Source organism: Oreochromis niloticus, linkage group LG13, assembly GCF_001858045.2.
Source record: "Oreochromis niloticus isolate F11D_XX linkage group LG13, O_niloticus_UMD_NMBU, whole genome shotgun sequence".
NCBI lineage: Eukaryota > Metazoa > Chordata > Actinopteri > Cichliformes > Cichlidae > Oreochromis > Oreochromis niloticus.
In genome coordinates, this window is record NC_031978.2 from 32,677,405 (window position 1) to 32,701,012 (window position 23,608).

At 39.5% G+C, this 23,608-nt stretch overlaps 1 protein-coding gene across 4 annotated transcripts in view; it reads left to right on the top strand.

The window, feature by feature from the left end:
- Nucleotides 1-23,354, top strand: part of birc6 (baculoviral IAP repeat containing 6) — a 196,759-nt gene extending 173,405 nt beyond the window's left edge. For all 4 annotated transcript variants that reach the window (XM_019355330.1, XM_025897215.1, XM_019355332.1 and 1 more), the window contains exons 68-73: nucleotides 388-605; nucleotides 4,614-4,775; nucleotides 6,641-6,718; nucleotides 8,953-9,141; nucleotides 19,366-19,500; nucleotides 22,114-23,354. In XM_019355330.1, the coding sequence (XP_019210875.1) occupies nucleotides 388-605; nucleotides 4,614-4,775; nucleotides 6,641-6,718; nucleotides 8,953-9,141; nucleotides 19,366-19,500; nucleotides 22,114-22,293 (962 nt within the window). In that variant the 3' untranslated portion in view covers nucleotides 22,294-23,354. The remainder of the gene's footprint in view (nucleotides 1-387; nucleotides 606-4,613; nucleotides 4,776-6,640; nucleotides 6,719-8,952; nucleotides 9,142-19,365; nucleotides 19,501-22,113) is intronic.
- Nucleotides 23,355-23,608: the final 254 nt, after the last annotated feature.

A 23,608-nucleotide genomic window follows, 5' to 3' on the forward strand; every position in this document is an offset into this window, starting at 1 on the left:
AGCAGGGCTGCTATGTCCATTTTATTTTATTTATTTATTTATTCTTGTCATGGTTCTATAGTGTCCATCTTTCATTATGGTAATCTGTGTGTGTGTTTGTATATGTAAGTGAATAAAAATAAATATAAAAGATCTGATTAATTCTGGAATGACGTACGAGGTCCATAAATTCAGCAGGCCAATCTTCCTGTAAAGGGTAACATACCGCGACCACAAACAGTATTTCATCTCCCTTTATTGCTTTAATTATTACTGTGAATTTAGATCATATTTTATCTGTTTGAATATGGCTTATAAAAGAAATGAATCCATTTTCACTTGTCTTTATAATTGGGTTGAGCACAGTAATGCGCTGAACTTATCCTGACCTGTCTGTTCTCTGTCCAGACACCTTTGAAATGGTATCAGAAGATGAGGATGGAAAGCTGATGTTCAAGGTGAACTACCACTACATGTCTCAGGTGAAGAACGCCAGTGATACAAACAGCGCAGCCAGATCTCGCCGCCTTGCCCAAGAGGCCGTCACTCTCTCCACCTCTCTGCCTCTGTCTGCTTCTTCCAGTGTCTTTGTCCGTTGTGATGAGGAGAGGCTGGATATCATGAAGGTAATAGCTTATTGGCTATTTTAGACTTAGGGCTACAGATTTATAGCAGCCTACGATCACTTCACACTGCATGATAAGAATATAGAGGATACATTGTGTGTCGTAGTAACTGTTTTGATTGAGAATGCACTCTGCGTTTAGTAGAATCCACTCGTGTGAGAAGTGGGTGAGTGAATCAACACTCCCAGGATTTTTGTGTGCTATGTTTTTCTGTGGTGTTCCTGCCATATGAATTGTCATCAGCAGCTCTTAGTCATTCCCCTGCTGCAAAGTCTCCTTTGCTAAATGTCAAAATTCTCATCTGTTTAGCTCCATTTTGGCAGGAAAATATTCCAAATAAAGAAGCAGCATACTAACAACAAAGCCGACATATGATTAAAACACTGCACACAACAGCGCGACATTGATTACTGAAGAAATGCGAAGGATGGATAGATATTTTTATCTGTAATCACAAACTGAAGTAAGAAAATATCTTTGACCTCAGTTAACGCCCCTGTTATGCAAACATGTTCAAAATTTACCAAAATTAACTTCCCCCTATAATAGCATGGCCTAAGGAGTAGCATGAGCAGAGAGGAACAGTGGCTGATGAGGTGGAAACATCAAGATCTGTGAGGGTTCAGTACATCCTAGTAGCTCACCCCGCATCCTTAAATTAATAACCAAACAGCCAACTGCATTTATTCAGCACTCTCCAGGTGGCACAGTCAGTTTCAGTCTCAAAATGCTTCCACACCAGATTTACTTGACTTTGGTGGAAAGTGCAATGAAAGTGATGGGCCTGAATGTTCATGTCAAAATAACCTTAATGCATGAGTGGCACCCAGTGCCCGCCAGAAATCTTAGTGTAGCTGCTACATAATCTCAGTGTTACAAAACCCCTAACACTACTCAAGACCAATGTGGTGGTTTGCACAAGGGGTCAAGATGTTCGCATTATGAAAGGAAAACATGTCTACCTTACTTAGGACTAGAATATGCCCGATATAAATTCAGTGAGCACTTCAGTATGTGAATGGAATCTCTTATGCAATGCACCTGCATGGATATGTTCACTAGAGGTATTTAGAAGTTCTTAGTCCAGAATTGTTCCAGCAGCACCATACACATACCTTTGATTGAGGCATTAATTCGAGCACTTGATAGTGAGGTTGAATAATTTTCCGAGAGGAATGATAGAAACTCATAAAAGAAAGATGTGCCAAGGTTGTAAATTCATTCCTAAGATGACTTGAGGTCATTGAAGCCAAAGTTGTTCTGAAGTCCATGGAATTCCTTGATTTCAATAGAATATTTAAATCTTTTATCTGGTCCATTGTTGTAGACTATTTGGTCCCTATAAGTAGGGCTGCACGATTTTGCATAAAATGAGAATCACGATTTATTTGCTTAGAATTGAGATCACGATTCTCTCACGATTTTCTTTTCCAATATAAATATTTATTGCACTTATTAACTGCACATCAACTTCGTAACAGTTGAGACTGAACATAAAAACAATAAATGAACATAAAAACAATAAATGTCTCACATTTTGTCGTTGCCGCAAAATGTTGTACTGCTTGTAATTCCGTCTCCACCGTTGCTCGACACTGCGTGTATAGAGCAGGTAGTGCAACATTTGAAAAATAGTTGCGGGACGGCACTGTGTAGCGTTTGTCTAGGGCAGGGGTCCCCAATCCCAGTCCACGAGGGCCGGTGTCCCTGCAGGTTTTAGATCTCACCCTGGGTCAGCACACCTGAATCACATGATTAGTTCATTACTAATCATGTGAACTTCAAGTTCAGAACTTCAAGACATGTTGAGAAGGTAATTTATCCATTTAAATCAGCTGTGATGGATCAAGGACACATCTAAAACCTGCAGGGACACCGGCCCTCGTGGACTGAGATTGGGGACCCCTGGTCTAGGGTGTTGATCATTTTCCTAAATTCCTCGTTTTGCACAGTGTTGATGGGAGCCATATCTTTAGCCAGGTGATAAGTGATAGCCTCCATAATTTCTTTGTGCCTGCGGGAGTTCGACGGGTATGGGGAAGCGCTGTATAAGGTTCCTGTTATTGATGTTTGGGTGGTTGACTGGGACGGATTTTCTCCTGTCACTTTCTTGGCCTTTACAGCTTCGTCATCTCTCATGTGCTCTCCGTTGTTTTGTTTTTTTAAATAAACTTTATTTATCACATTTTAGACATACAGTTAGGAAAAACAGAGATCACATAAGAGATGACATTGTAGTATTACAATGAGGAGCGCTCTCAGTTGTTTTTTCCCTGCCAGCTGGCTTCGGTATTACGTGGTATAAGGCTCCGCCCTTGTCATTTGTTGAGCAGGAAGAGTGAGCGCTTGTTTTCATGCAGATTATGTCCTGGATCAAAATGCGGTACAATCGTCATCTTTTTTTTCTTTTAAATCGTTGTCATTTGGAAATGAGATCGCACATAATTATGAATTGAGATCGCGATTTTCTAACGATTAATTGTGCAGCCCTACCTATAAGTACTACTATAGTGACTTGTGTTGTTCAAGTAGCCAGTATTAAGTAGGACGTTAACCCAGTGGGTTTTGGACTGCTGGCACTGCCCTTTGTTGTTGATTCTGTTTATAAACTTTTGGACTTAATTTCTGAACTTTAGACAAGAGAAAGAGATTTAGTGGTCTGAGAGTCATGTCATTGCTTTTTGCCGATGATGTTGTTTAGATAGAACTTTATTAATCCCTCGGGTAGGTTTCTCCGGGAAATTCCGTTTCCGGGAGCAGAACACCGACAGAAATTGCACAGTAAGAAATTGGAATGAAAAATAAACGCGAAAAAGAGAATATGAATATAACCATAAATATAGCACACACATATATATGTATGTGTATATATATATATATATAAATACAGGATTTATAAATAAGCAATGAAATATACTCATTAATAATAATGGATTGGATTTCATATAGCGCTTTTCAAGGCACCCAAAGCGCTTTACAATGCCACTATTCATTCACTCTCACATTCACACACTGGTGGAGGCAAGCTACTGTAGCCACAGCTGCCCTGGGGCAGACTGACAGAGGCGAGGCTGCCATATCGCGCCATCGGCACAGTATGTCGACTGTTGTCAGTATATTGCACAGTGACTGCTTAGTTGTCCCCGCTGTTTGTCGGTTTTATCATCCAATGTCCTTGTTGTTGTGGTAAAGAGAGCTTTAAACATGAAGGCAGAGTTGTTCATTTATTGGTCAGTCAATGTCCCTGCCCTCTTCTGTGTTTATGAACTGTGCTGTGTGGAGCAAGAATATGCTCATGCATACCCGTGGCAGAAACTAGCTTCACCGGCTTCGGGCATTTAACTGGGACTAAACAGGCATGGGACACTCAGGAGAAACTGTGTTACTCTTAAACTTAGAAAAGTCTGGTGGAAGAGGTGACTGGAAAAAGGAAGGTCTGGGCAACTCTAGTTAGACAGCAGCCCCTATGATTTGAACCTGGACAAGCAGTTGATAATGGATGGACGATCCTACCAAATGCTGTCAGTATTGAGGCTCAATATCAAGAAACAATCCTTAATTTGTGTTGGAATAGATGTTTAGAGTAAGGTATTTTGTATAACTTTTGTAGTGTTAAACAGCTAGTCTACTCAATATCAATTAGACATTATATTTATGTTTTCGTAGTGTATGTTCTCCTGGTTCAATTTTCCAGTGGCAGAGATTAAGAATTAAATTGTTTTTTGTCTGTCTGTCTGTTTTGTTTTTTTACTACCAAGTCCTAAATCTAACATACCCTTTGGCTTGTTTGTAATTACATTGTTTCAGCTGTGAAACAGCATTAGCTGTGTTTGTCCATTTCTCCATTAAAACTTATGCCATTTGCACTTTTTAAAATCTAAATTTACTGTTATCAGTACATTCACCTTTCTCCAATTAACCCTCTTTCAGCGTGATAATGACTAAGCTGATAACTAATCTTTGTTGTGCTGTTTGTATTAAAGCTTTCCCTTTTGTTTGTTTTCATAGGTTCTCATCACTGGTCCAGCTGACACACCATATGCCAATGGCTGTTTCGAATTTGATGTTTATTTTCCCCAAGACTATCCCAACTCACCACCTCTGGTCAATCTGGAGACCACTGGCGGACACAGTGTGCGCTTTAACCCGAACCTCTACAATGATGGCAAAGTGAGTTGAAAAAGTTTCATTTTCTGCTAATGTAAATTTTCTTCACTTTCTAGTATCTCTTTATCGGAGTCTGTAACTGCTAAACTGAAATGATTTGATTGTGAGATTCTTTAAATATAACCTAGAAATAGGAAATACATCATAACAGTTTTCGTTACATGCCAAAGTTTAAATGTATTTTTTTCTTGTTTTTAAAATGTGTATTAATTGCAAAATCTGCCAACCAATTCACTGACAAATAATTTACTAACTTAATATAATATTCATTATAATATTTATTTTATAATATTTAATACTTCTGTACTGGAACGGGACTTTTACTAACCTCACAAATTTCCTCTGTCATTAAGATGCTTCACCAAGTTTGCTGTGATTTTTTTTTTTGTACATTAAACTGTTACTGAGAGGAGGGGCTGTGTGCCTGCCTGTCTGTAGCAGTGCTTATTCAATTGAGTGTCAACTAGAGGAGGTGAAGACGCACAGCTGTTGCAAATGAGTATAATCTGATAGTAATTTTAAAAATATCTTAGAATCTGAGTATCAGTTTTTTTTAACAGCTCTACTTGCTACCTATGGTACCTACAGTTCTGAGGAGTAAAAAGTACTCTTCTGTTCTCAGAATTTTGGTATTGTAAGTAAAAGAAACAAACTGTGCAGATAATATGATTAGATGGTTGAGCACTTTGCTGCATACATTTGTATGGAGCAAATGTGTATATATACACATACATTTGTGTGTGTATGTATGTATGTGTGTATATACATACATATATATTAGTAAAAGTAGTATTTACTAATTAAGTACGACATACCAGTGGCACTGGTTTCATTATGCATCTTAAAAATAGAAGCGAATACCTGTATTTGTTATTGTACCTTCAAATTTGGCAATTCTTCCTGAATGGCGCATACAGTTAAGAAACATCAATTAAGAAAAAAATGAAATAAAAGCCAAGTAGGGTTAAAAGCACCATATATCTAGCGCTCTGTCAAGAACCCGATATAGGTTGTGACACGATAAATTATGCCCCCTATCTGAAGACCTTCCCAGGTCTGTCAGATTTCCAGTTTTTATTTAAACTTGACATTTAGAACCAGGCATCCCTCAAGGTCTTCTCTAGACGTGTTGGTATATGTAGAGCTCTTGCACTCTTGCCCTGGCTTCCTTCCATTGAGTAGTTGAGGTCAAAGTGTGTAAGCTCACCCCATCAGCTACACCTCATTAGACAGCGCCTGACAGTCACCATGTATTTCCATAATGGGCCCAGACAGCTGCTCTAAGAAATTCCCAGGGCGTCCCACATCACGGGTACAGCCAGAGAGAAGCAAGCCACCATTCAGTGCTCTGATGAGGGATGGACGCTTAAATTGAGAAAAAAGAAGTTATATTGATATTAAAAAGCTTGTTGCTGATATCTGACAGCTCAGCTCTGAGCCACAAAGCAGTTACTTATTGTAGCTTTAAAGGGACTTGAAGCTTCAGTTTGACAGAGCTTCCCAAAATACATCAAATGTAGTTGCAAGTATTATGACCCATTCAAAACGGAATGACCAATAAAAAGTCCACCAACTCTTTGAGTCTTTTTTCATAACTGTAAAAAATGTCAAAATTAACAGTACACAAATACCAGTGCTAGCTTTTATTTAAAATTTAAAAGAAGAAACTGTCTTTTTCAGATGTTCACTGAAACAAACTTCAGTGAACATCTGAAAAACTCTATAGATCAGACAATTTGCCCACACCCCATATTAGGTCCGAGAGAGGGGTAACAAAAATCTACTGGACTTATATATTGTATGTTTAACATCGGTAATACAGATGGATTTTGGCACATAATGTTTTGTGTTTGTCTTTTATTAATCAGGTTTGTTTAAGTATCCTCAACACATGGCACGGGAGACCAGAAGAGAAATGGAACCCACAGACCTCAAGCTTTTTACAGGTGAGATGGTTTTCCATCATAACAATCACCTGTATGAATGGATCAGCAGGCTTCTGTCTCAGTCTTTGTGTCATAGGCTATAGTTTATTACTCCCCTCTCATTACATCCCCAGGAACCTTGTATTAATGGCCCTGGGGCTTTGACAGCTATTCTTTTTAAAGTTCTGTTATTATTTTTCTTTATGACAGTGTGTGGGTGTTAATAAAACCAAACACAAACCACTATCACTTGAGCCTCTGGGTTATGCCTGCTTACACACATCACTCATCTGGAAGTTGCAATCAGTTGGCATCTTTGCCCAAGATGCCATCTGTCATTAGACTTGATTTTGTAGACTCTTAGTCTGAAATGTTTCTAATCTTAATTTTTTCTTTTTTCCCCCTTTTTGTTAAACCTTTCTTTGAATGTAGACATAAAGATGCCTCTCTAAGATCAAATGTAGACAAACTGAAAATTTGATATCATTCATTTTGAAATAGGATTAGCAATAAAGGGTGATGTCTGCATGTCTTTATTTCTTGATGCGTTTGCTTGCTAGAAGAATTTACTGGTGCTTCTTTCATGTGTGTGCATATAACAGTGACAATATTGTTTCCAGTACTCTTCTTTCAACATCAAGTTCATAGAGCAGTAATAAATCTGAAAATTAAAATGGACTGGTACAAAACTGATTCTTGAAAATTTTCCTGCCAGTGGTGACATCCATGCCCCTTTTACTGGTCTCTCTGAGAGAATTGGCATTGACAAGCGCAGCCAGGTACCTTGGCAAGATTTGGTGCAGAAATGTTATATCCTAAAGGATCTGTATTGATTCAAAGTGTGTTTTAAAGCTGTTATTCAAGAAAATACAATGATGAGTAATCCACATAAAGACTTATTTTAAGTCTCAAACCTAGCATAGTTATTATTAGCCCTCTCAGTGATGTATCATTAAGCATTTTTCACTTTCCTTTAACCGTATATTGTTTGCCATCAGTGTCCCAAAATCTATAAAATTAATATTTTTCAATTGGAACTTTTAGTTTCTATTTAGGAAAACTATATTTTGACTTGAATCTCATTGTATATCTAAGTGGGGTAGGTTTCATTCAAATTAATGAAGAAAACATTAAAAGAAGAAGAGCTGAGAAGCTAATTTAGAGTTTATTTAGCTCAGTACAGTTGTCTGGACTTTGCTGAAGCCTAGATTTTGTTTATTTTAAGATATCTTACCAAATAATTATATTACTCCATTCCTAGATAAATTTGCTAATTTCTTGTGTTAAATTCAGTCTGCTACGTTGGCTATGGATAAATACATATGTCCCTAAACATGACGTGTTAACACATCCCTCAGACCATTATTTGGCTGTTTGCCATCCTCACACTCACCCTTGCATTACTCTTTCATTTTTCATATATATATTAATCAAACGGCAAATAAACCAAGGCCCATAGAATTGGTTGTCATGGTGGTTAGGCTCCACCCCCCCACCTCAACCATGAGAAGTGGAAGAGAATGGATGGATGAATGGATGGTCTCTTTTGATTATCATGCGTGATCAATATTGGAAAATATGTTGAAAAGGAGACCAGAGTGGGCTACAATCAAGTGGTCATCATCTGGAGTGGATTTTGGCTCTGAAATTAGGCAGCCCAGTTTAAGAGGAGCAGACTACATCAATTGAAGGTCATTGGTATCAACTTGATGGAGCATTTTCAAGTTCATCCAGCTCCACAGTGGCTCTGGCCAGCAGGCAGGCCTCCAAACACAACATCGTCATTGTTGGTTATGTAGTGGCTTGGAACAGACAGAGCAATGCAGGAAGACGTTCTTAGTCTCCTTGAGACAGGCCAAGGCATTAATGGAGCTGTTAATAAAGATATATTGAAGGCTGTATTTTTATGGTGCCAAAACATCCCTTGCTTTTGTCAGACTCTTAAGTGTCCACCATTGCCAAGATCATTTCATATGTTGAGGACACTGAGGGGATTTCAGGCTCATTTTGTCAGTGTATCAGGATTATACCTAACTTGGTTGTAAATCTTAAAATGTGTTCCTGTTTTTGTTTTGTTTTTTCCTCCTAGCTTATCTGGAAGCCGCACTAAGCTATTATTATTGTTATTATTTGTTGTTATTATTATCAATAATGATGATAATGATAATAATAATAATAATGACTGCAATGGAAATCCTGAATATTCTGATCACTTTTTCCATTTTTTCCCACATTTCCTTTAATTTGCAAATCAGGTGCTAGTGTCAGTGCAGTCCCTTATCTTGGTGGCTGAGCCTTATTTCAATGAGCCAGGGTATGAACGATCTAGAGGAACTCCCAGTGGCACCCAGAGCTCTCGGGAATACGACGGCAACATCCGACAGGCCACTGTCAAGTGGGCCATGCTGGAGCAAATGCGCAACCCCTCTCCATGCTTTAAAGAGGTAGGAACTATTTGTTTTTTTGACTTAAATCTTGTTCTTCAATTTGCTTTTTTTAAATCCTTCTGTTGGAAAACAACACCAAAACTGGACCCAGGTGAGTGTTGACTTTGATGTTGTTTGGATGACCAGTTATCATATTTTCTTATTTTTAACACCAAGCTAAAAATCACATCTAATTCTCAAAACCTAAATCTAACTTGAACCAGTTCTAGCCACTAATATTAAATGATGTGAAAACTGCTGGCTGACACCAGATCCAAAGATTTCTCCCTGGATCCAGGCCCCTTAACATTTGTAGACTTGGACTAAGTTTGAGTATTAACCCTGGTATTCACATCAAGGTACTGAGCAACTACATTAACCAAGACAGCTTAATTTACTTTCTGATCTCGTGCTTTTATTTATTATTATGTATTTTTATACTAAATCTTATTTTTCCTTTATACTTCTGTAGTCAGTACAACATTTTAGATGATTCATCCTCGTAGTAGATTGGTTACATGCCTCTCACCACCACATTTGAAAAACAAAAACAAAACCCACCTCTCTTCACCAAGAGCCATTTAAAAACAAATAAATTCCTTTCACAAGAATTTCTTGGTGGATGGCAGCATCTGGAGGTGGGCCTGCCTCTCCTCCCCACTCTCTCCCTCACAGTTTTTTGATTTCCTTGCGATGTTTTAAATGGCCTGTGGTGAGACGGATTGTTATCTTCCCCTGCACTATCTTTCAACCTGCTCATCCAAAGCAGACTCCTTCAGAAATGTCATGAGAAAGCAGAATGAAGAAAAAGGAGTGCTTTAGAGATGAAAATGAGAAAGGAAGAAATGAACAGAGGGAGGAAAGGAAAAAATCCCATCAGCATGATGACACTACATGAGAAAAACGGACTAAATGGAACAAATCTAAATAAATAAATGGCAGGCGACCACACATTTTACGTTATACTTTACTAACATAAAATTTTCTTGCTTGAGGAAATGTGGAGTAAATGTTAGTCATGAATGGGATGGACATAACGATACTGATAATAAACAATCTGTTCAGAATGTTAGGATTGGAATCCTGTTATATTTTCCCATTTCAGGAGAAGAAATAAAAGAAATGCATAAATGATGTTTGTGCTTTTTTTTCCCGCTTTATAAAGAATGAAAACTGTTAGAAATGTCCCTGACCTGTATATTCAAGTTGGAAATTCATACAAAAAATGCATTAAACATATTCAGAATTTCTTCATTCGAGTAAAAACCAAATTGTCTTCAGTTCAATTTGTTATTAAAAAATACCTGGACCAGTTTCACTAAATGGTTTAGAGAAGCAGAGCATGATGAAGAGAGGACACATTACATTTTGTTGTTGATGTTAAAAGGACATCCTCTGAATGCCCTTCTAGTAAGAATGATTAAAGCTAGCAATGAGCTTTCAGCTTTAGAACTAGATGAAAATAAAGATGCATTTCTCTTCTTTGGTAAATGTTCAGGATAATTGGACATCTAGACATCTAATTGGACAGAATAGAGGCTTGGTGTTTATTCATTGTTTGGCAGGTCCATTAACCTGAGCAGTATGAGTTGAGAAATCACACATTCTGGCTGTTAATGCATCATACAAAAATTACATACCACACAGTAGACCAATTCCATCTGTCCCTGGTGCCCTCTGCTCTGTCAAAAGTGTCACTGTGTGTGAAGTCAGTGGCAAGCTTTGCGACACACTAGCCATTTCTCTGGCAGAAATACAATATTCAAATTCAACATCTCAAGTAATTTATACTGCCATCAGTTGGATCTATTGAGATCGTATCCATCAGATGTTCCTTGTCATTTTCATTCAGGTGTTTCCAACATGCTCCCACTTGCCTATTATTCTTTTGGCGTTGTTCTTTCTTCTTATTTTATCATTAGAATTTATAACAATAAAATTAATAGATTTTCAGGCATTTCTTAACAACATGCATGAGCTAAAGCTTTCTAACCAAGTAGTTTCTTCCATATGTTTCTTCCATAAAACATGTGTTCCATCTTCAGAGTGTAGGTTTTGAGTACAAGCTTAGTGTTGGAGGGCTTTATTACCATCCTACCACTTAAGGCTATTTGGATTGTAATGGCTTAATATGGCAGACGCTCTAGATGAATATTACACCACTTATCAGTATGCAGTAGGCATAACAACCACCACTGATTGGTGTGACCAACTTGCTAAATTAATGTTAATTACCTACTGCTGCTGTGGCATCAAGTGTCATCATATCTGAAGTCAGCATCACCCTGGTTTGAAGTTTCACATTGTTAATAGACTCAGTGCATGTTTACAAAGCTCTTTGTCATATTGAAATTTTAATTTTTTTTTTTAAAGTTGTTCAACCCCAATTTGAGTAACATTACCATAGAATACATCTGCTACAAGAAAAACATGTTTCAGTTTGAGAGTGCACAGGAAAGCTGGGAGAGAGAGTAGAAGACATGCCGAAAAGACCAACGTGGGACTCTTCACTGGCCCTTTAGTAAATGAGTCGTCTACTCAACTGGGTGAGCTGTACAAGTACCCAGTACTCATCTTTTTTTTTTTTTTTTAATCAAATGGCCAGAAATGAGAGAAAATACCACATAAAGTAACACTTATGACTATGGAAATGCTTATGTACACAGTCATCCAGCAAACATGCCCAAAGACTTGACTTAAGCCATCATAGTGAGTAACATGCCTGACTTCACATTTCTAAGTAGAGACTGGTTTTAGAAAACTGTACTGTATAAAGTCAATGATGTTTTTGTTGTCGTTGTTTCCGTTGTTGTTATGTTTATTTTTTTTTTAAATCCCTGACAACAACCTCTGTCACATCAACCCTCTGAGTGTCCTCCTACAATACTTTAATCCATACATTCCTCTTTTCTTCCTGCTGGCAGCTCTGTCGTCTACATCCTTTGTCCAGTATACCCACTGTCTCTCGTCTATACATGTCCAAACCATCACTATAATCTCACCCTTGGCTTTGTCTCCAACACACTCAGCCTGATATGCCTCTGATATGCTCATTTTTAATCTTGTACATCCTGGTCACTCCTGATGGAAATTTTAGGCTCTTCAGTTCTGCCACCTCCAGCTTGGCCCTCCTGTCTTTCTGTTAGTGCCACGGTTAGACCATGTAGGTCTCACTACCTGTCTGTCCTCCTGTCACAAATCACCCCTGACACTTATTCACATTGTATTGTGTTGTGTTTCTGCTGACTTTTACTCCTCTCTAGGGTCTCTTGCACTTGCTCCCTATGTCCACTACAGATCATAATGTCATCTGGAAACATAATTGTCCACGGAGACTCTGCCTGACCTCATTTATCATCACTGCAAACAAGAGGAGACCCAGAGCCGATCTCTGATGTAATCCCCAAGTTCCTCTCTTGGCATTCTTTCTCTAAATCCACAGACCCAGTGCAGCTTCTGACATTCTCTTTACTTCCACCTTCTCTGTACTTCTCCATTAAAACTCTCAAATACCATGTTTAAGGTGTTCTCTGCATGAAGCCATATTGTTTCTTAACCTAGCTTCTTAACCTAGCTTCACCAACTCTTTCCCATACCTTCTTGGTATGGCTCATCAGTTTTATCCTTCTAGTTACTACACAGCTCTGCACATCACCCTTGTTCTTGAAAGTCAGTATCATCATACTTCTTCTCCATTCCTCACGTACAGTGGCTTGCAAAAGTATTCAGCCCCCTTGAACTTTTCCACATTTTGTCACATTACAGCCACAAACATGAATCAATTTTATTGGAATTCCAGGTGAAAGACCAATACAAAGTGGTGTACACGTGAGAAGTGGAACGAAAATCATACATGATTCCAAACATTTTTTACAAATAAATAACTGCAAAGTGGGGTGTGCGTAATTATTCAGCCCCCTTTGGTCTGAGTGCAGTCAGTTGCCCGTAGACATTGCCTGATCAGTGCTAATGACTAAATAGAGTGCATCTGTGTGTAATCTAATGTCAGTACAAATACAGCTGCTCTGTGACGGCCTCAGAGGTTGTCTAAGAGAATATTGGGAGCAACAACACCATGAAGTCCAAAGAACACACCAGACAGGTCAGGGATAAAGTTATTGAGAAATTTAAAGCAGGTTTAGGCTACAAAAAGATTTCCCAAGCCTTGAACATCCCACGGAGCACTGTTCAAGCGATCATTCAGAAATGGAAGGAGTATGGCACAACTGTAAACCTACCAAGACAAGGCCGTCCACCTAAACTCACAGGCCGAACAAGGAGAGCGCTGATCAGAAATGCAGCCAAGAGGCCCATGGTGACTCTGGACGAGCTGCAGAGATCTACAGCTCAGGTGGGGGAATCTGTCCATAGGACAACTATTAGTCGTGCACTGCACAAAGTTGGCCTTTATGGAAGAGTGGCAAGAAGAAAGCCATTGTTAACAGAAAACCATGAGAAGTCCCGTTTGCAGTTTGCCACAAGCCATGTGGGGGACACAGCAAACATGTGGAAGAAGGTGCTCTGGTCAGATGAGACCAAAATGGAACTTTTTGGCCAAAATGCAAAACGCTATGTGTGGCGGAAAACTAACACTGCACATCACTCTGAACACACCATCCCCACTATCAAATATGGTGGTGGCAACATCATGCTCTGGGGGTGCTTCTCTTCAGCAGGGACAGGGAAGCTGGTCAGAGTTGATGGGAAGATGGATGGAGCCAAATACAGGGCAATCTTGGAAGAAAACCTCTTGGAGTCTGCAAAAGACTTGAGACTGGGGCGGAGGTTCACCTTCCAGCAGGACAACGACCCTAAACATAAAGCCAGGGCAACAATGGAATGGTTTAAAACCAAACATATCCATGTGTTAGAATGGCCCAGTCAAAGTCCAGATCTAAATCCAATCCAGAATCTGTGGCAAGATCTGAAAACTGCTGTTCACAAACGCTGTCCATCTAATCTGACTGAGCTGGAGCTGTTTTGCAAAGAAGAATGGGCAAGGATTTCAGTCTCTAGATGTGCAAAGCTGGTAGAGACATACCCTAAAAGACTGGCAGCTGTAATTGCAGCAAAAGGTGGTTCTACAAAGTATTGACTCAGGGGGCTGAATAATTACGCACACCCCACTTTGCAGTTATTTATTTGTAAAAAATGTTTGGAATCATGTATGATTTTCGTTCCACTTCTCACGTGTACACCACTTTGTATTGGTCTTTCACGTGGAATTCCTATAAAATTGATTCATGTTTGTGGCTGTAATGTGACAAAATGTGGAAAAGTTCAAGGGGGCCGAATACTTTTGAGAAGATACAGTGGCTTGCAATCTCCAAAATTGTTAAATAGTATGGTTTAAAAAGTCTACTGCCTTGTTTTCCTAGACCTCTTCATTCCTACACAGGTATATCACTATGACCAACTGCCTTTCCTCTCCATGTTCTTCGCAGAGTCCCAGGAATCGGGAAATTATGTCGCAGGACATAATTGGCATGTATCCACAATCAGTGCTGCTTGTATTCTAGTGACATTTTAAGGCAAAACAGTAGAAACCCCTCTGGCCTTTATACAGAAGTAAATGCTCAAATTAAATTAAAAAAAAAATGGATCTGTGACATCTAGTAGGTGAAATGGAGTATTGGAGCCAAAGATATTGAGGAGACATAGTAGGACTTGACAATCCCACCCAGCTAAGCAATATCAAACATTAGGCACACAATTTAATGAAGCTTTGTGAGGTACTCTCATGTGCTTTTCTCACCACTGGCCTTTTAGCGCCTTCATGTCTTCAGCTCAGGCAGACATTGACACAGTGTTCCAGCTAGTTGACACCTGGGTGAAAGTTAAATCTCAGGACTTGCCACAATTTACTGACCAAGTTAACTCAGTGGGCAAACACATCACGTTAACCAGAGGTTTGAAAAATAGCAGGCTAGCTTTTTTGGAGTTATCAATTACACTGACATTTGAAAGTCAGTATGTAACATAAACAAATGCATACAGATCTATATTTAAGGTTTGACTCTCATGCATTGAAGCACAAATTGGGAGTTATCAGAATGCTACAACACAGAGTTAACACTATCCCCAGGGTAACAGAAGAATATCTTATCAAAAAAGCCCTGAGTAAAGGTTGTTATTCCATCTTTGTCACAGCTATGAAGATGCCTAAAAATAATCCAGGACAGGAGGACGACAACCACTGCCTAAGCCAAAACTGTTGGCAATCCCTTATGTGTCAGGAATATTGGGATGTCTTTTTTTTTCTCCTCAAAACATATCTCTGTGGCTTTTAAACTCCAAAGCACACATCACCAAAATTTGGTCCAACCCAAGGATCTGGTCCTCCAGCACAAAGTAATATAGTGAATTAAACATGGGGGAACCAAACAACCTCTGGCTAAGCAGATGGCACAACTCAGATGAGCTACCTCATCAGGCAAGCGTTCCATAATCTGTTTACACCTTACAGGCTAGTGGTCATTGTTTCAGTGATGATGTGCACATTCTGGACAGGGAGGAAAGCTCATTTGAGCAGGGAGTAGAGTTCATTTATGTGAAAAGAGGACAACCATATCTCAATTGAAGAGGGAGCCTCGTGTCAGTCATTGACTAGCGACCTTATAAAGCTGCTCTTTAGTGCTGAAGATGCAGTAGTGTATGCTGACACGGTGGTCTCAGCTGCAGCTCAGCTGATCTGTCTTGAGACAGATTCTGTCACGTCTCTAATTTGGCTAAGTACAACCTGTCACTTATCGTACAGGATAACCTTCAGCACCTAGATTCCTGACATAGGAAGGTGACACTTTGATGAGTGGGATGAGAGGAATCCTCACAATCAACTGCCTTCATGGTTGAGCACAGATGGATATAAATTCTGGAAACCTTCCTTGTTGCATTCTTTTTGTCTAAATAGTAGCGGTATATTTCACATGCATGTGAAGTGTTGTGATGTTTGCCCTACAGATTAATCAGAAGCCTACATATTGCTACATATCCACGTTTGCTGTTCTGACTGGAGTCTAAGCTAGAAACGGCTCCACTATTCTCCAACCCTGTCATCAGCTTCTTGCGTGTGTCCATCATCTTGGCCTTGTTTTCAGCACTGCTGCCTCCTCATCACAGAAAATGTCTTCTAAAGCTGTGATTACCATATGAGCCAACATGTCAATCAAATACTGCTGGAGCCAGGGTCTCTGAAAAATTCTCTCTGCATTTGATTTTATGAAAACAATTCATTTGGTTAGTTGAGAAAGTTGCCTGCTTGCTGTAGACCTGCTTTAAAATTGCCAGCAGTTGGTGTATTTGTAGTAATAGTATACTTATCTTACCAAAAAATGTTGTTCGTGCTACCAGTATCAGTGACTGAGACAGCACAATCTATTGATTTTGGGTTTCTTCTACCAAGAACATTATATTTCTTATCATGGGGCTGAATCACAGTAGCTCATACTCTGGACATTTTAGTCAGTTAGCCAATAAAAACAGTGAACACTGAGTGAGACGGCTGCATTCCATATTAAAGTAAGAATCATTTGAACATATTCAATGGGAAATGGTTTTGTGACTTTGTGAGAAAACTAATTTCCAATCTACAAATATTTAAGCTTGTGCAGTGTTTATTTGCATGAAGAGGATGTGTAGTCTACTGTACATTTATCCACACAACTGAGTTCATATTGATAGCATCTCATTCACCACATAACCAGTAAACTGCATATTGTGGTTTTGGAGGTAGTACTGTCGTCACTCTCCTACCACCAATTTTGTTGAGCTGTGTAAATGTAAAGTTCTAATGGCATGGTAAATGGACTGATTCTTATATAGCGCTTTTCTACTCTCCTGGAGTACTGAAAGCGCTCTATACAACATGCCACATTCACCCAATCACACCCATTCTCACAAGCACTTTATCTGTAATTAGTGCTTTTTCTAAACTACATTCACACACATTCATACTCCGATGGATGCATCGGAGAGCAACTTGGGGTTAGTATCTTGCCCAAGGATACTTGACATGCAGACTGGAGGAGCCAGGGATCACCAACCTTCCGATCAGTAGGTGACCTGCTCTACCTCCTGAGCTTCAGCCACCCCAATATTACCTTCGCCAATGGTGAAGGTAATATTTTATTTTTGGTACAAGAGTGTTTGAGAGTCCAGCGTTGTGAGTTTCTATTTATAGAGTACAGGCTTGAATTATGGAGCAGCAGGTTGTCAGGTGTAGTTAACATGGGATTGGATGTTAAAACATTGATATGTGTGTGTGTTGAGGACAAAGAGAATGCCTGTGAAGTATGCTTGTGTAGATTTATAATATTACAGCACATCTTAAATTTATATTTTACAATTTTAAAAAAGGAATCACTAAATTATGGCAAAGTACATTATCTGCATCAAAAATAGGGTGAAGTACTATTAGAAAGTACTTGATTAGAAAACTATCAGAAATTTTATCTATATCGAGAGATTTTATCTATATGGAATATACACATTTTCCAACATTATTCTTGATATTTGGTACCATTTAAATTAAATTTTTAAAATTTTTCAAATTAAATCTACAACAGATAAGAGAAGAAATACTTTAGTTATACCACTTTTTTTTTTTTTTTTTTTTTCCCTCCCCCTAAACAGCATTTGAAATGATAGCATCCCTTTCCGGTTCCAACCACTCTTCAAACTGGAACAGTTTCACAGAGACAGAATTTTTCCAAGAACTTACCTGGGAATGTTTGACTACTTCCTATCTACATTTCTTTCTAGTTGTTTAAATATTTCCTAAGTGAGCCTTTGTCAAGTCACTGGAGTCCCCAACAGTCAAAATGGTATCTATACAGAGTCCTGCCACACTACGATCAGTGGCAGTGTTCAAATACTAAAAATCAAATGGCTGTAAGCCCAAACCACATGGATCCCATCACACACAATGTCAGGAATCTGTCTTCATGTTCTTATCCAGCGCTTTTCTACTGTGAGCACTCTGAACACTTCTTACTAAAGTCTCATTCATCCAGTCACATACACACTACCTAAGCACCTTGTCTAACATTCACACGTGCTCTTACATTCCATTGCAATTTAGGTTTCGGTATCTTGCCCAAGGATATATCAACATGCAGACTGGCAGAACCAAGGATCAAACCACAGATCTTTCACTTGCTACCTGACCCATTCTTCCTGAGCAGCAGCGACATGCTATTTCTCAGCTATATGATAGCTTGAACAGCAGCCGATCCCACCATGCTTTCCACACGTTTGTTACCTTGAAACATTACCACTCAGCAGCGAGGGGGTGGGGGACCTCACTGGATGTAACTGCAGCACCCAGGGGGGTTGGCACGAGAGTGGGATGAACATTTGAGCGGAAAAGATGGAATTGAGATGGAGAGAGCAGAGGGAGTTGTAGAAAGAAAAGATGGATTAAAGCATTCCCTTAACCCCCTCTGCTGCCTGTTCTGCTTTTTGTCTCTGATAAACAGCAAATCAGCAGCCACCATGATAACTCATCCCCTCCCTCCAATAGCAACGCAGCAGCTACAGACACATCTACCACCACACTCCCTGCATACTGATAGCACAGCCATGGCGACTGTTGCTAGGAAGTTGACTGTAGGGGCAGGCAAGCAAGAGACTTGGGTGTAGATGGCTGACATCAAGCAGTGTTGCACAAATAATATCACCCTGACTCTTGAGACTAGAGTGTGCCTCGTTTGTGGAGGAATGCGTTGTTTCAGTTATGTGTTAGAACCTAACATGTTTTTCATTTATCTTCAATTTTTAGCCATCTGTTGCAATCATCAATAGATCACACAAGCCATCTTTTCTAGCTGTTTGTCATAAAACCTTCTCTGTTACAGCTGTCTTAATTAAATAATTATATTTAATATTATGTAATATTAAGCTAGAATAGGTAGCTATCAGTAGGTTGCAATCCTATTTGTCATTGTTTTTTCATTTCTTAATGTTTCTGTAAACATACACGGCAGACCCAGTAACATCTTGATCTTTTTATTTCACTAGTCGCTGTACACACACACACACAGAGCTGCAGCTCTCCCGCTGCCAGCTCAACATAACAGTGACCACATTCACCAAAACTCCAAACTTAAGGCGGCGAGGCGTGATTGCAGATGCTGCGCAGCTGGGTCAATCGCACCTGCAGCAGCGTCACAAACCACGCCCCCCCACAGTTTCATAATAAAGTTTTTTCTCTTTTGAATAAATGTTGTTGTTGTGTGTTTGCAGGTGATCCATAAACACTTCTACCTGAAGAGAGCAGAGATCATGTCTCAGTGTGAGGAGTGGATCGCTGACATCCAGCAGTACAGCAGCGACAAGAGGGTCGGCCGCACCATGTCCCATCATGCTGCTGCTTTAAAGGTAAAGATATTTCTAGTACTTAAATAGTTCTTTTCTACTTTGGGTACTCAAAACACCTATTGTTTCTACTATAATCCATCCATGCAAGACTTTATTCCATGCCTTTAAGTGTCCCAAGGGCGCTTGGATATGCAGACTAGTGGAAGGGCAGCAGCTCTTTAATTTGTGGATGGCCCGCTCTTTTTATGTGAATCCTGAACCGTGATATTTAAAACAATATTTGTTTAATTTTGATGTCAGTTACTGAATTTAGTGTCATCCACTTTGGTTTAGTTCACCTTTTAACACTGCAAACTTAGGTCACTTGCCAATCAGAACATGATAATTCAGCATTTGCTCCAGCATTACAGTAATGATGTCAGCGAGGAAATGGCTGCCAATAAACACACAAAACCTCAAAATGTTTAAAACAATAAAGATCTTCACTGTCACTTCAATTGTATGTTCGAGTTTCTCCGTACATCATGATGACGATATATCTACCACATATATACACCTCCTTTTGTGCTCCCCTGAAATCTAGGGTTGATCAAGGAACAGTATGATTTTGTGACATTACATTCAAAAGGAGAATCAATTCAATTCAATAAATTGATATAATAAGATTCAATTCAATAAAAATAAGAGACTGACAAACATCCTGGTTACAGATTTTTTTTACCACTTTTTTTGCTGTTGTACACTGACTTCACACTCTGTATGATGCCAGGCCTTGTGTTTCAGATATGAGGCTTTACAGAGTTAGCTAGCCAGCAGCAGTGTATGTAAGCGCTCTCCTGCACGTCGTACTAATAAGCAGTGAGCTACCTGCAGGGGACAGGGACTCGGCCGGCCTAATTCCTGTCCCCACCTGACTTCCTTTTGAGACAAACAGGAGCTTCTAACACACACAAAGTAACACTGTAACCCCCACCCACAAACTGAGGCTGCACATAACAAGTCTTTTCTCTAAATAACAACGAGCTCTATTTAATAAGAAGCTTCCGACCTGTCAGCTGTTGTTACAGTGGCAACACTCTGGAGACTTGGCAACAAGCTTCCATGGCTGAAAATGACAGGTTCTGCTTCATTTTCTGCCTTTATTGTGTAGTATAGCAAGAAAGATTATAGCAAGAAAAGAGAGGTTACAGCAACACTAATACACTGTTATCTGAAAACTGATTGATATTGAATTGGCATTATGTATTGTTTAGATTTACAGACACATCTATACGTTAAAGCTTTGTTTAGGGGCAGTGTTACAAATATGTTTTGAGCTGCTTATCATTTATGTACTTGTTGGTAGCTTAGCCCCTGCTGCAGAGAGGACACAAGTCAGAGCTTCTTTGTAGTGAAATAGATTTTAAAAGATATTCGAAAGTAATAGAAGTCCTTACTACAGTCATTGATCATGCTTTTTGTGCATTTCCACTCATTTTTTGTTTTCTTTTTTCACATTTCTTTGTCTTCATTTGTCCTTCTCCATTGCTATGGCTTCGTCCTTCGTTGAATACTGTTTGCTGTACTGCTGTAACAATTACTATTTTTCCTTTGCAACTTGTTTTCTGCCACACTGACTGTTAAGCAGGTATTATACTCCGTTGAGGTCACGGACAGATGGTGACAAGCAGGGGTACTTGTTACTAATATAGGCCCTTGAAGTCTGCTTGAAGTACGCCTGTGTAGTTGGTGCATTGTAATCTAAATTCTCTGTGGTCACAGAAACACTGGCAGGTTCAGAGCCCATTGCTTAATTTCTAATGACAAAATTTATGCAAGTCAGACCCAAGTGGACCCTAGCAGAATCGCAGACATGTAAACTGTAAAATGTACATGGAGCTTAGTTCACGGTGATCAGATTCACTCCGGCCAGACTTACTGCACACTTGTTCTGGGTGATAGGTGTCATAGCTCAGACAAAGCATCCCCCACTCTGTGTTTTGTGAATCTCTGAGCTCTGATTTGATATATCACTAAAATAACATAAAGGATCAGCCAATCACACTTTTGCCTCCCCAGCCCATTCGCTCTATGGGCCACAAGTTACAAGAGGTAGTTATAAGAGGTCCACGGCAAGTCGAAATGACAGCAGATCATGCTGCAGACCAGCAGTTGTAATGTGGTGACAGCAGTGAGCATAAACGGGTCATTATGCTTATCTTTTACTTGGCATGAGCAATCCACTACATCATTGACACAAGCAAAGATGTTGCTCATGTTTTTTTGCATTTGCTGTTCTTCCTCTGTGGTATTTTTGCTACAACCACCACAGTATTATAGTAATATAATGGTATTGCAGTTTTCTGTGTCCCCAGAGATACTAGCATGGCAAAAACCCATTAGAACATCGGTCCCTCCCTGGTGTACAACTTTAGTGGCAGTTTGTTGGAAAAGTGTCTTTTTCAATATTTTCAGTACCAAGACTCAGGTATCATTTTTTCATCATTGTCCCTTTTCAACGTAAATATGAATGTCATGATTTGTTGTTCGGGTTTGTTTCGCTGTTAAACTTTGTCCCAAATGGTTTCAAGAATGTTACATAGCCACCTTTGAACTCTTCATGTGAGATGTAGGAAAACAAATTAAGGCCAAAGAAATAACCGGGATTCTAACACCAATTCATCTCTTGTGCAGAGACACACAGCTCAGCTCAGAGAGGAGCTCCTGAAGCTGCCCTGCCCTGACGGACTGGAGCCCGACTGTGATGAGTTTACAGAGAAGAGCAGCGCCCTCATCCTCAAAGAGCTACCCAGTCAGGACACAGAAAAGCCTGGTGGCAGTCAGGACAGCCACTGCAGTGAGGGCCAGCTATGAGCCCTTCCCACCTGCCCCCTTCCTTACCCTTCCAGCATCTCCAGCCCTTACCCTCCTCTTCCTTCTCATCCTCCTCCTCTTTCATAGACTTGATGGCTTCAGAGCACGAGCCATCACTTTGTCCATATTTGTATGTAAAGGTCTAAACAGAACAGCAGAGAACGAGGGGACGCGAAGGCGACAAGAGGAACTCTGGTCTATGCTACGCCTTTATTAAAGAGTTGACAGAAACTTTTATTTACCTGTAAAGGAGTGTAAACATTTTGTGCTTTTTCCAATTGTGAAATAACCACTGATTGGTATGTTATTAAACTTGTTTATGTATACACAGCAGAGGAAGATTACAGATTATATAAGGGAACTACCTTAAGAGAAGAATGTTTACTGAATGTTTGTTTCTTTTTCTTTTGGACTGTTAGAGCAAGAACAGTTGTAACCAAGGATATACTGGTCTTTAAGGATCCTAAAAAAACAAAACAAAACAAAAAAAAACCCGCACACACAGGTAACATCCGAGATTTTTAAAAAAGCCCCTCTGCTCATGCTCATCTGCGTTCTCTAGGATCATATCCACTTGAATAAAGGTTCAGATGGACATTCTTAAATGCTATGTTATCCCTTTTACAGGCTCCAAATTAAAGCGCCATGCTCTGGATAAACATTTGTTGCCTCTCAGAACTCCTCCATGACCGCTTTCCATTGACATGACTGTAGATCACAGCAAGATTGTGCGTCAGAGCCACCGGGGCAATGTACTTTGAAGGCTTTTGCATGTGTATGTGTGTTTTCTGTGCGTGTGCAACAATCCCCAGTGAGATACAAAGCTGTGATGTGCCTTTGATCTACACCATACCACCAAATGCTCCCAACTGATTTTACTGATTTCTTTTGCTATTTCTACAAAAATAAGAATATTCTGCTCCATCTGACATAAAAGAAACTGCTTTGATCTTTTTTATGTTGAACTCCAGTGAACAAAAAAAATGCACTTTCTATTTTACTCACTCTTTAGGGCAGTCACATTCTCTTTTTGCTAGGACATTAAATGGAGCTTGAAAGTATGTGACTGACTGAATGCTTTTTTTTTTTTTTCCCCCCCTCTGCATTTCCCAGGACATCTCTCACTCGAAAAGAGCGCCTGATTTAGAAAGTGTGTTGGGTAAAAACAATTGGAGATTATGTCAAATAAGGAGACTCAGGTTCTCAGAACATTTTATGAAAACTTGGGGATTTGAGTAGCTTACTCAGGAAAACCTGGGCTGAGGACCAAAAAGCAGGAATTTGGAGAAGAAATTTCAAATGGAACATACCCACC